This window comes from Oncorhynchus masou, chromosome 28, assembly GCF_036934945.1.
Source record: "Oncorhynchus masou masou isolate Uvic2021 chromosome 28, UVic_Omas_1.1, whole genome shotgun sequence".
NCBI lineage: Eukaryota > Metazoa > Chordata > Actinopteri > Salmoniformes > Salmonidae > Oncorhynchus > Oncorhynchus masou.
Window position 1 is genome coordinate 15905539 of NC_088239.1, and position 13344 is coordinate 15918882.

The window sequence follows — 13344 nt, forward strand, 5'->3', positions numbered from 1 at the left end:
TTTAGATCACAATAAATAAGATTATATGGACAGACAGGACCTGATCCTAGATCACACAATGCCATCTCACCACCATCATCATTATTATAACACCATGATGTGGTCCTTCTTCTTATCTCTCTCCATAGCCTGTCCTCACTGCAGGTTCCAGTATGCCTTGACCAAAGGGGGCTGCATGCACTTCAGCTGCTCCCAATGCAGATACCAGTTCTGCAGCGGCTGCAACAATCCCTTCCACACTGTAAGTCACGCACAGGGATATTATCTAGAACAGTGGTCCCCATCCTTTTTTGGTTACTGTACCACCAACTGAATTGTGCTCTGCCCGGAGTACCCTTCAAGTACCCCTGTGCATTTTACCAGTAGGCCTATGGTCTCATGAATCTTCTCATGTACCCCCTGGTTAGGAACCACTGATCTAGTACAGAATGTCTTACTAAATGGATTCAGTAAGAGGGAAGGATCTCTCTTTCTGCCAGGGCTTTCTCATCATCCATCCTCATGTCTGTTTCCTTTCTCTCTTTCCCTTTCTCACCCCTGTCCCTCCCTCCACTTCTCTCTGTCAGACGGCGTGTAAGACAATCCAGTGTAAAATCACAGGTCTCCATGCTCATCACCCACGAGACTGTCTCTTCTACCTCAGGGACTGGGAGCCTGTCAGACTACAGGCCCTGCTGCAGGTACAGAGACAATAAATGTTCTGGGAACGTTACAGGGGAAATGTTCGGGGAACTTTACAGACTGAATGTTCTGGGAACATGACAAAGGGAATGTTCGGGTAACGTAACAGACTGAATGTTCTGTGAACGTTACATGGGAAATGTTCTGGGAACGTTACAGGGCTGTCATTTCAATGTTATGTTTCTGAGGTGAGGTGTTTGTATTTTGTCCACAGAGGAATGCTGTTGTGTTCAACACAGACCCCCCTAATGGGACTCAGACTGGTAAGAGTGACCTCCTGTTTATCCTCACTTACAGTGCATTCAGAAAGTATTCAGACCCCTTGACCCCTTTTCCACATTTTGTTGCCTTATTCTAAAATCATTTTCCCCCCTCATCATCTACACACAATGCCCCATAATGAAAAAAAATCACATTTTTTTTGCAAATTAATTAAAAATTAAAATATCACATTTACATAAGCATTCAAAACCTTTACTCAGTACTTTGTTGAAGCACCTTTGGCAATGATTACAGCCTCAAGTATGATGCTACAAGCTTGGCACACTTGTATTTGGGGAGTTTCTCACATTCTTTTTATTTATTTATTTCACCTTTATTTAACCAGGTAGGCAAGTTGAGAACAAGTTCTCATTTACAATTGCGACCTGGCCAGGATAAAGCAAAGCAGTTTGACACATACAACGACACAGAGTTACACATGGAGTAAAACAAACAGAGTCAATAATACAGTATAAACAAGTCTATATACGATGTGAGCAAATGAGGTGAGATAAGGGAGGTAAAGGCAAAAAAAGGCCATGGTGGCGAAGTAAATACAATATAGCAAGTAAAACACTGGAATGGTAGATTTGCAATGGAAGAATGTGCAAAGTAGAAATAAAAATAATGGGGTGCAAAGGAGCAAAATGAATAAATAAATTAAATACAGTAGGGAAATAGGTAGTTGTTTGGGCTAAAATATAGGTGGGCTATGTACAGGTGCAGTAATCTGTGAGCTGCTCTGACAGTTGGTGCTTAAAGCTAGTGAGGGATATAAGTGTTTCCAGTTTCAGAGATTTTTGTAGTTCGTTTCAGTCATTGGCAGCAGAGAATTGGAAGGAGAGGCGGCCAAAGAAAGAATTGGTTTTGGGGGTGACGAGAGATATACCTGCTGGAGCGTGTGCTACAGATGGGAGATGCTATGGTGACCAGCGAGCTGAGATAAGGGGGGACTTTACCTAGCAGGGTCTTGTAGATGACATGGAGCCAGTGGCTTTGGCGATGAGTATGAAGCGAGGGCCAGCCAACGAGAGCGTACAGGTCGCAATGGTGGGTAGTATATGGGGCTTTGGTGACAAAACGGATTGCACTGTGATAGACTGCATCCAATTTGTTGAGTAGGGTATTGGAGGCTATTTTGTAAATGACATCGCCAAAGTCGAGGATTGGTAGGATGGTCAGTTTTTCAAGGGTATGTTTGGCAGCATGAGTGAAGGATGCTTTGTTGCGAAATAGGAAGCCAATTCTAGATTTAACTTTGGATTGGAGATATTTGATATGGGTCTGGAAGGAGAGTTTACAGTCTAACCAGACACCTAAGTACAGTGCCTTGCGAAAGTATTCGGCCCCCTTGAACTTTGCGACCTTGTGCCACATTTCAGGCTTCAAACATAAAGATATAAAACTGTATTTTTTGTGAAGAATCAACAACAAGTGGGACACAATCATGAAGTGGAACAACATTTATTGGATATTTCAAACTTTTTTAACAAATCAAAAACTGAAAAATTGGGCGTGCAAAATTATTCTGGTTGTTGTCCTGTTGGAAGGTAAACCTTTGACCCAGTCTAAGGACCTGCGCACCCTGGAGCAGGTTTTTTATCAAGGAAACCTCTGTACTCTGTACATCTTTCCCTTGATCCTGACTAGTCTCCAAGTCCCTGCCACTGAAAAACATCCCCACAGCAAGATGCTGCCTCCACCATGCTTCACCGTAGGGATGGTGCCAGGTTTCTTCCAGATGTGACGCTTGGCATTCAGGCCAAACAGTTCAATCTTAGTTTCATCCAACCAGAAAATCTTATTTCTCATGGTCTGAGAGTCTTTTTGGCAAACTCCAACCAGGCTGTCATGTGCCTTTTACTGAGGAGTGGAACAGAGGAACTCTGGAGCTCTGCCAGAGTGACCATCTGGTTCTGGATCACCTCCCTGACCAAGGCCCTTCTCCCCCGATTGCTCAGTTTGGCAGGGCAGCCAGTTCAAGGAAGTGTCTTGGTGGTTCCAAACTTCTTCCATTTAAGAATGATGGAGGCCATTGTATTCTTAGGGACCTTCAATGCTGCAGACATGTTTTGGTACCCTTCCCCAGATCTGTGACTTGACACTATCCTGTTCTCTGAGCTTTATGTACAATTCCTTCAATCTCATGGCTTGGTTTTTGCTCTGACATCCACTGTCAACTGTGGGACTTTATATAGACAGGTGTGTGCTTTTCTAAGTCATGTCCAATCAATTGAATTTACCACAGGTGTGTCCAATTAAGTTGTAGAAACATTTCAAGGATGATCGATGGAAACAGGATGCACCTGAGCTCAATTTTGAGTCTCATAGCAAAGGGTCTGAATACTTACGTAAATAAGGTTTCTGTTTTTAATTTTTTATGAATGTGCAAAAATTGCTAAAATCCTGTTTTTGCTTTGTCATTATGGGGTATTATGTGTAGGTTGATGAGGAAAATGTTTTATTGAATCCATTTTAGAATAAGGCTGTAACATAACAAAATGTGGATAAAGTTAAGGGGTCTGAATACTTTCAGAATGCACTGTATGTGAGAACTTTCGTCTTTTTTTTTCTCTTTCTGTCCATACTTTCTATTTATCTTTCTGTGTGACTCAGACACATGTGGAGTGATGGAGCAGAAGGATGAGGGAGGTCAGCAGATTGACTCACCCTGTGGAGTCCAAACTCAGCCAGGAGAAGCTGGACTCTGCGAGTGAGTCACACACACAAAATACCTAATTGTTTGTTATTTGTGCACTACCACACACATATCCTGTGGGTTTAATTGTATTGAAGACATGTCATGAGAAGTTTGTGATATTCACTTTTAAACAACCTTTGTTGGCTGTTCTTGCTTTGTCTCTGTTTGTGGCCATTGTTCTCACTATGTCTGTCTCTGTATGGCCATTGCAGTAAACACTACAGAGAGTACCTGGTTAGTCTCATTAACGGACACACCCTGGATCCCGCTCTTGTCTATGACCAACAAGAGGTGATAGTTGCCTGCAGGAGGTACCAGGTGGAGGAGCAACAAGGGGAGGGGGAGGACGACCGGGTGTACCAGGATCGACTGCTGAAGGTCAGTCATCCATCACTCAGTTAGGCTTGTGGCCTCGCTGGCAGTTTGCACTAAATAGTTTCAATCTTCATTTTGATGTTTTGTTTTTGTTGTGGTTCAGATTGTGTGAAAGTGTATACAACTCTTTCTTTACAGAAACTGATGGAAGTTCCACTTGGAGAAAGGGTTCCTCGGATGAGATGAAAACTGGTTAATAAAATATTTTAAATCCTTCTAAGGAAAGTACAGGTATCCTATTTGCAAACAGCATGAAGTGAAAGAGTCTGGTTTCAAACCTCCCACCACATAGCATTACCAACCAACCAACCAACCTGCTATATTACATCTCATTGAAGTTTAACATGTTTTGTTCTTCACATGCTTCATTAGATTTATGACATCTACAGTTACTCGTATCAAAATTCCTCTCTGTAAGGATACAGTTGCAAAGACAGACATTTGTTGATTAGCCTTTCTTGTTTATTTTTTATTAAAGATATAAAATATATTTTCAATATGTCACTAAACAACTTAAGAAATAATCAGAAGGTGTTTGTCAACTTAAACATGACAGTCTATATTGTGAGATATTTTCAAAGTGTAAATGCCGGGTATACCATGTAATAAATAGGCTACTCATGCAATAAAGTATTTTATTGATTTGAAAATTACTTTTATGACAGATCTCATTTTTCTATTCTCAATTGCTGTCTCTGGGGGTGCGTTCCAAACACGTAAAGTCCACTTACCCTCACCTATTGCCCTTGGGGGAATTCCCGCAGCCATGTTTGCCGTCAGTCCAAACAATTAGCCAAGCAAGGGAAGTTGACAATGTAAGACCCTCAGCTCTCGTTTGTGATCGAGTGCAATTGTGTTATCTCCGAGGCCTGAAACACCCCATAATTAAATTTGTGATGATTGAACATCAGCTAAGAAAAGTCAGACAAAACTTAACTAACATCAATATGAGAGTAGTCAAAATAAGTGTAAGTAAAAACAATTGTAAATAAGTTACAAATTGTGCTAATAAGGCACATGACGGCACTAACATGTTTGATAAAAGTTGTGATGCTTTTGTTTGGTTAGCTAGCGCATACCTGTGGATGGCTAGTATTCAATGTCTGTGGATGCGTAGTCTTCTAGCCAAGATATAGCCCAGATATGAAATGCCACCATAATGGACTGAAGCGCATATTCAGGACACACAACCGCTACCGAACTCCAAAAAGTTCTGGGACACTGTGAAGTCCATGGAGAACAAGAGCACCTCCTCCCAGCTGCCCACTGCACTGAGGCTAGGTAACACGGTCACCACCGATAAATCCATGATTATCGAAAACTTCAACAAGCATTTCTCAACGGCTGGCCATGCCTTCCGCCTGGCTACTCCAACCTCAGCCAACAGCTCCGCCCCCACCGCAGCTTCTCGCCCAAGCCCTTCCAGGTTCTCCTTTACCCAAATCCAGATAGCAGATGTTCTGAAAGAGCTGCAAAACCTGGACCCGTACAAATCAGCTGGGCTTGACAATCTGGACGCTCTATTTCTGAAACTATCCGCCGCCATTGTCGCAACCCCTATTACCAGCCTGTTCAACCTCTCTTTCATATCGTCTGAGATCCCCAAGGATTGGAAAGCTGCCGCAGTCATCCCCCTCTTCAAAGGGGGAGACACCCTGGACCCAAACTGTTACAGACCTATATCCATCCTGCCCTGCCTATCTAAGGTCTTCGAAAGCCAAGTCAACAAACAGGTCACTGACCATCTCGAATCCCACCGTACCTTCTCCGCTGTGCAATCTGGTTTCCGAGCCGGTCACGGGTGCACCTCAGCCACACTCAAGGTACTAAACGGTATCATAACCGCCATCGATAAAAGACAGTACTGTGCAGCCGTCTTCATCGACCTTGCCAAGGCTTTCGACTCTGTCAATCACCATATTCTTATCGGCAGACTCAGTAGCCTCGGTTTCTCGGATGACTGCCTTGCCTGGTTCACCAATTACTTTGCAGACAGAGTTCAGTGTGTCAAATCGGAGGGCATGCTGTTCGGGTCCTCTGGCAGTCTCTATGGGGGTGCCACAGGGTTCAATTCTCGGGCCGACTCTTTTCTCTGTATATATCAATGATGTTGCTCTTGCTGCGGGCGATTCCCTGATCCACCTCTATGCAGACGACACCATTCTATTTACTTCCGGCCTGTCCTTGGACACTGTGCTATCTAACCTCCAAACGAGCTTCAATGCCATACAACACTCCTTCCGTGGCCTCCAACTGCTCTTAAACGCTAGTAAAACCAAATGCATGCTTTTCAACCGATTGCTGCCTGCACCCGCATGCCCGACGAGCATCACCACCCTGGATGGTTCCGACCTTGAATATGTGGACACCTATAAGTACCTAGGTGTCTGGCTAGACTGTAAACTCTACATGACCATCTGATCATTTATCACTCCAGTGCTAATCTGCAAAATTTTAATTATTCGCCTACCTCCTCAGGCCTTTTGCACACAATGTATATAGACTCCCCTTTTTTGTACTGTGTTATTGACTTGTTAATTGTTTACTCCATGTGTAACTCTGTGTAGTCTGTTCACACTGCTAAGCTTTATCTTGGCCAGGTCGCAGTTGCAAATGAGAACTTGTTCTCAACTAGCCTACCTGGTTAAATAAAGGTAAAATAAAAAAATAATAAATAAAATGATGACAGAAATCCGTCGGGACGAACGAGTGACGAATGTCCGGGCAAGGGCGGTCCATTTAAAATGAATCCATTCTTCCCTCACCCCTTGCCCTGCAAGTGTCAACTCATCATGTGTCATGATACGTCATCTTCTTTGGTGGGGTTTATCGGTAGTTGGCATTCAACGTTATGGTGCATTACCGCCACCTACTGTACTGTAGTGTGGACCAGCAACAGTGTGTGAAAACCTTGTGAAGACTTGCAGAAAACGTTTGACCTCTGTTATATACCCTTTGTTGGCAATGACAAAGTATTGAGATAAACTTGTTATTGACCAAATACTTATTTTCCACCATAATTTGCAAATAAATTCATTAAAAATCCTACATTGTGATTTTCTGGATTTTTTTCCTCATTTGTCTGTCATAGTTGAAGTGTACCTATGATGAAAATTACAGGCCTCATCTTTTTAAGTGGGAGAACTTGCACAATCGGTGGCTGACTAAATACTTTTCTGCCCATATATATATATATATATATATATATATATAAAATATACACACACCAAAACTCATAGACCAGGCAAGGAGGGCATTAATCAGAGAGGCAACAAAGAGACCAAAGATAACCCTGAAGGAGCTGCAAAGCTCCACAGCAGAGATTGGAGTATCGGTCCATAGGACCAGTTTCAGCCGTACACTCCACAGATCTGGGCTTTACGGAAGAGTGGCCAGAAAAAAGCCATTGCTTAAAGAAAAAAATAAGCAAACACGTTTTGTGTTCTCCAAAAGGCATGTGGGAGACTCCCCAAACATATGAAAGAAGGTACTCTGGTTAGATGAGACTAAAATTGAGCTTTTTGGCCATCAAAGAAAATACTATGGCTCAAACCCAACACCTCATCACCGCGAGAACACTATCCCCACAGTGAAGCATGGTGGTGGCAGCATCATGCAGTGGAGATGTTTTTCCATCGGCAGGGACTGGGAAACTGGTCAGAATTGAAAGAATGATGGATGGTGCTAAATACAGGGAAATTCTTGAGGGAAACCTGTTTCAGTCTTCCAGAGATTTGAGACTGGGACGGAGGTTCACCTTCCAGCAGGACAATGACCCTAAGCATACTGCTAAAGCAACACTCAAGTGGTTTAAGGGGAAACATTTAAATGTCTTGGAATGGCCTAGTCAAAGCCCAGTCCTCAATCCAATTGTGAATCTGTGGTACGACTTAACGATTGCTGTACACCAGCAGAACCCATCCAACTTGAAGGAGATGGAGCAGTTTTGCCTTTAAGAATGGGCAAAAATCCCAGTGACTAGATGTGCCAAGCTTATAGAGGCATACCCCAAGAGACTTGCAGCTGTAATTGCTGCAAAAGGTGGCTCTACAAAGTATTGACTTTGGGGGGGTGAATAGTTATGCACGCTCAAGTTGTTTTTGTCTTATTTCTTGTTTGTTTCACAAAAAGATATATATTTTGCATCTTTAAAGTGGTAGGTATGTTGTGTAAAGCAAATGATACAAACCCTCAAATCTATTTTAATTCCAGGTTGTAAGGCAACAAAATAGGAAAAATGCCAAGGGGGTGAATACATTTGCAAGCCTCTGTACATGGGCCTCAATGAGGAATGCTCACTCCTTCCCCGTCAGACAGCACACTACATTTAGCAACTTCTTACACTTTCCAACCACTCTCTCAATGTGTTCTGCTCAGGTCAGTCTAGTGTCAAATAGGGTTTGGCCGGGGTAGCCCGTCATTGTAAATAAGAATTTGTTCTTAACTGACTTGCCTAGTTAAATAAAGGCAAAATAAAATATCCCACCTTCATCCTCTACAGAGAACCTGAATCCCCACATTAATGCCCACCGCTCTACCTCATGATATGTCATTAGAACCTACCCTAACTAGAAACCGTGGATAGAACCACCGCATTTACCATGGAAAGATGACTGGGAATATGGCCGAATATAAACAGTGTAGTTATTCACTCCACAAGGCAATCAAACTAGCGAAATGTCGGTATAAGGACAAAGTGGAGTCGCAATACAACGGCTCAGACACGAGACGTATGTGTCAGTGTCAGTGTCTCCAGGCATTCACAGGCAATCACAGACTACCAAAAGAAAACCAGCCACGTCACGGACACTGACATCTTGCTTCCAGACAAACTAAACACCTTCTTTGCCCACTTTGAGGATATTAGTGCCACCGACGCGGCCCGCTACCAAGGACTGCGGGCCCCCACTCGCCTTCTCTGTGGCCGACGTGAGTAAGACATTTAAACGTGTTAACCCACAGCATCCCTAGCCACGTCGTCAGAGCATAAGCAGACCAGCTGGCTGGTGTGTTTACGGACAATCTCTCCCTATATCAGTCTGCTGTCCCCACATGCTTCAAGATGGCCACAATTGTCCTTGTACCCAAGAAGGCAAAGATAACTATCGCCCCATAGCACTCACTTCTGTCATCATGAAGTGCCTTGAGAGACTAGTCAAGGATCATATCACCTCTACCTTATCTGCCACCCTAGACCCACTTCCTTTTGCATACCGCGCCAATAGGTCCACAGACGATGCCATCGCAGTGCACAATCCCATCTGGACAAAAGGAATACCTATGTAAGAATGCTGTTCATTAGTACCCTCCAAGCTCAACCCCGCTCTGTGCAATTGGGTCCTGGACTTTCTGACTGGCCGCCCCCAGGCGATGAAGGTAGAAAACAACATCTCCACTTTGCTGATCCTCAACACTGGGACCCCACAAGGGTGCGTGCTCAGCCCCCTCTTGTACTCCCTGTTCACTCATGACTGCTTTGCCTTGCACGCCTCCAACTCAATCATCAAGTTTGCAGATGACACAACAGTAGTGGGCTTGATTACCAACAACGACGAGACAGCCTACAGGGAGGAGGTGAGGGCACTCCGAGTGTGGTGTCAGGAAAACAACCTCTCACTCAACATCAACAAAACAAAGGAGATGATCGTGGACTTCAGGAAACAGCAGAGTGAGCACCCCCCTATCTATATCGACGGGACAGCAGTGGAGGTTAAGTTCCTCGGCATACACATCACAGACAAACTGAAATGGTCCACCCAGACAGACAGTGTGGGGAAGGTGCAACAGCGCCTCTTCAACCTCAGGAAGCTGAAGAAATTTGGCTTGACACCTAAAACCCTCAAACCTTTACAGAAGCACAATTGAGAGAATCCTGTCGGGCTGTATCACCTCCTGGTACAGCAACTGCACCGCCCACAACCGCAAGGCTCTCCAGACTGAAAAACAGCTTCTATCGCAAGGCCATCAGACTGTTAAACCGCCATCACTAACACAGAGAGGCTGCTGCCTACAGTCGTGGCCAAAAGTTGAGAATTCCCCAAACAATCAGAAAGGGGATTCATCAGAGAAAATGACTTTACCCCAGTCCTCAATAGTCCAATCCCTGTACCTTTTGCAGAATATCAGTCTGTCCCTGATGTTTTTCCTGGAGAGAAGTTGATTCTTTGCTGCCCTTCTTGACACCAGGCCATCCTCCAAAAGTCTTTGCCTCACTGTGCGTGCAGATGCACTCACCTGCCTGCTGCCATTCCTGAGCAAGCTCTGTACTGGTGGTGCCCGGATCCCGCAGCTGAATCAACTTTAGGAGACGGTCCTGGAGCTTTCTGGACTTTCTTGGGCGCCCTGAAGCCTTCTTCACAACAATTGAACCACTCTCCTTGAAGTTCTTGATGATCCGTTAAATGGTTGATTTTGGTGCAATCTTACTGGCAGCAATATCCTTGCCTGTGAAGCCCTTTTTGTGCAAAGCAATTATGTCGGCACGTGTTTCCTTGCAGGCTACCTCCTGACCCCTCCTGTCTCAGCCTCCAGTATTTATACTACAGTAGTTTATGTGTCGGGGGGCTAGGGTCAGTTTGTTATATTTGGAGTACTTCTCCTGTCCTATTCGGTGTCCTGTGTGAAGTGTGTGTTCTCTAATTCTCTCCTTCTCTCTTTCTTTCTCTCTCTCAGAGGACCTGAGCCCTAGGACCATGCCCCAGGACTACCTGACATGATGACTCCTTGCTGTCCCCAGTCCACCTGGCCGTGCTGCTGCTCCAGTTTCAACTGTTCTGCCTTATTATTATTCGACCATGCTGGTCATTTATGAACATTTGAACATCTTGGCCATGTTCTGTTATAATCTCCACCCGGCACAGCCAGAAGAGGACTGGCCACCCCATATAGCCTGGTTCCTCTCTAGGTTTCTTCCTAGGTTTTGGCCTTTCGAGGGAGTTTTTCCTAGCCACCGTGCTTCTACACCTGCATTGCTTGCTGTTTGGGGTTTTAGGCTGGGTTTCTGTACAGCACTTTGAGATATCAGCTGATGTACGAAGGGCTATATAAATAAATTTGATGTGAACCATGGTTGACAAAGGAAGAACAATGATTACAAGCACCACCCTCCTTTTTGAAGCTTCCAGTCTGTTATTCGAACTCAGTCCATCAGCATGACAGAATGATCTCCAGCCTTGTCCTCATCAACACTCACACCTGTGTTAACGAGAGAATCACTGACATGTCAGCTGGTCCTTTTGTGGCAGGGCTGAAATGCAGTGGACATGTTTTTGGGGGATTCAGTTCATTTGCATGGCAAAGAGGGACTTTGCAATTAATTGCAATTCATCTGATCACTCTTCATAACATTCTGGCGTATATGCAAATTGCCATCATACAAACTGAGGGAGCAGACTGTGAAAATTAATATTTGTGTCATTCTCAATACTTTTGGCCACGACTGTACATAAACTCGAAATCATTGGCCACTTTCATAAATGGATCACTAGTCACTTGAATAATGTTTACTCATCTCACATGTAAACTCAGCAAAAAAAGAAAAGTCCCTTTTTCAGGACCCTGTCTTTCAAAGATAATTCGTAAAAAGCCAAATAACTTCACAGATCTTCATTGTAAAGGGTTTAAACACTGTTTCCCATGCTTGTTCAATGAACCATAAACATTTAATGAACATGCACCTGTGGAACGGTCATTAATAAGACACTAACAGCTTACAGACAGTAGGCAATTAAGGTCACAGTTATGAAAACTTAGGACACTAAAGAGGCCTTTCTACTGACTCTGAAAAACACCAAAAGAAAGATGCCCAGGGTCCCTGCTCATCTGTGTGAACGTGCCTTAGGCATGCTGCAAGGAGGCATGAGGACTGCAGATGTGGCCAGGGCAATAAATTGCAATGTCCGTACTGTGAGACGCCTAAGACAGCGCTACAGGGAAACAGGAGGAACAGCTGATTGTCCTCGTATTGGCAGAGCACGTGCAACACCTACACAGGATCGGTACATCCGAACATCACACCTGCGGGACAGGTACAGAATGGCAACAACTGCCCGAGTTACACCAGGAACGCACAATCCAGCCATCAGTGCTCAGACTGTCTGCAATAGGCTGAGAAAGGCTGGACTGAGGGCTTGTAGGCCTGTTGTAAGGCAGGTCCTCACCAGACGTCACTGGCAACAACGTCGACTATGGGCACAAACCAACCATCGCTGGACCAGACAAGACTGGCAAAAAGTGCTCTTCACTGACGAGTCGCAGTTTTGTCTCACCAGGGGTGATGGTCAGATATGCGTTTATCAAAGAAATTAGCGTTACACTGAGGCCTATACTCTGGAGTGGGATTGATTTGAAGGTGGAGGGTCCATCATGGTCTGGGGTGTTGTGTCACAGCATCATCGGACTGAGCTTGTTGTCATTGCAGGCAATCTCAATGCTGTGTGTTACAGGGAAAACATCCTCCCCCCTCATGTGGCACCCTACCTGCAGGCTCATCCAGACATGTCCCTCCAGCATGACAATGCCACCAGCCATACTGCTCGTTCTGTGCGTGATTTCCTGCAAGACAGGAATGTCATGTTCTGCCATGGCCAGCAGAGAGCCCTGATCTCAATCCCATTGAGCACGTCTGGGACCTGTTGGATCGGAGGGTGAGGGCTAAGGCCATTCCCCCCAGAAATGTCCAGGAACATGCAGGTGCCTTGGTAGAAGAGTGGGGTAACATCTCACAACATGAACTGGCAAATATGGTGCAGTCCATGAGGAGATGCACTGCAGCACTTAATGCAGCTGGTGGCCACACCAGATACTGACTGTTACTTTTGATTTTGAAACTCCCCTTGTTTCGGGACACATTGTTCAATTTCTGTTAGTCACATGTCTGTGGAACCTGTTCTGTTTATGTCTCAGTTGCTGAATCTTGTATGTTCATACACATTTTTATGCATGTTAAGTTTGCTGAAAATAAAACACGTGAGAGGACATTTCTTTTTTTGCTTAGTTTATATACCATCTATTGCATCTTGCCTATCCCGCTCGGTCATCGCTCATCCTTATTTATATGTACATATTCTTATTCCATCCCTTTAGATGTGTGTGTGTATTTGGTAGTTGTGGAATTGTTAGATTGTTGGAATCTAGAAGCACAAGCATTGCTACACTCACATTAACATCTGCTGACCAAGTGTATGTGTCCAATAAAATTAGATTTGAAGTGTCCACTTCATTTGAGGGCTGAGGGGTGTCTGGTGTTTTTATGCATTCGGGTGTTAATTGTGGGAGGCTCTGCCTGGGGAGACGAGCATAGGCCATATTCTGAGCATAGGCTATAT

General features: G+C 44.4%; 1 protein-coding gene across 1 annotated transcript in view; it reads left to right on the top strand.

Annotated features, from left to right (window-relative positions):
- The window catches only part of LOC135517255 (E3 ubiquitin-protein ligase RNF31-like), a 28332-nt gene extending 23661 nt beyond the window's left edge, over positions 1-4671 (top strand). Inside the window, exons 19-24 of the mRNA XM_064941385.1 lie at positions 129-241; positions 567-680; positions 896-944; positions 3559-3655; positions 3856-4021; positions 4157-4671. Of these exons, the coding sequence (XP_064797457.1) occupies positions 129-241; positions 567-680; positions 896-944; positions 3559-3655; positions 3856-4021; positions 4157-4204 (587 nt within the window). The 3' untranslated portion in view covers positions 4205-4671. The remainder of the gene's footprint in view (positions 1-128; positions 242-566; positions 681-895; positions 945-3558; positions 3656-3855; positions 4022-4156) is intronic.
- The last annotated feature ends 8673 nt before the right edge of the window (positions 4672-13344 follow it).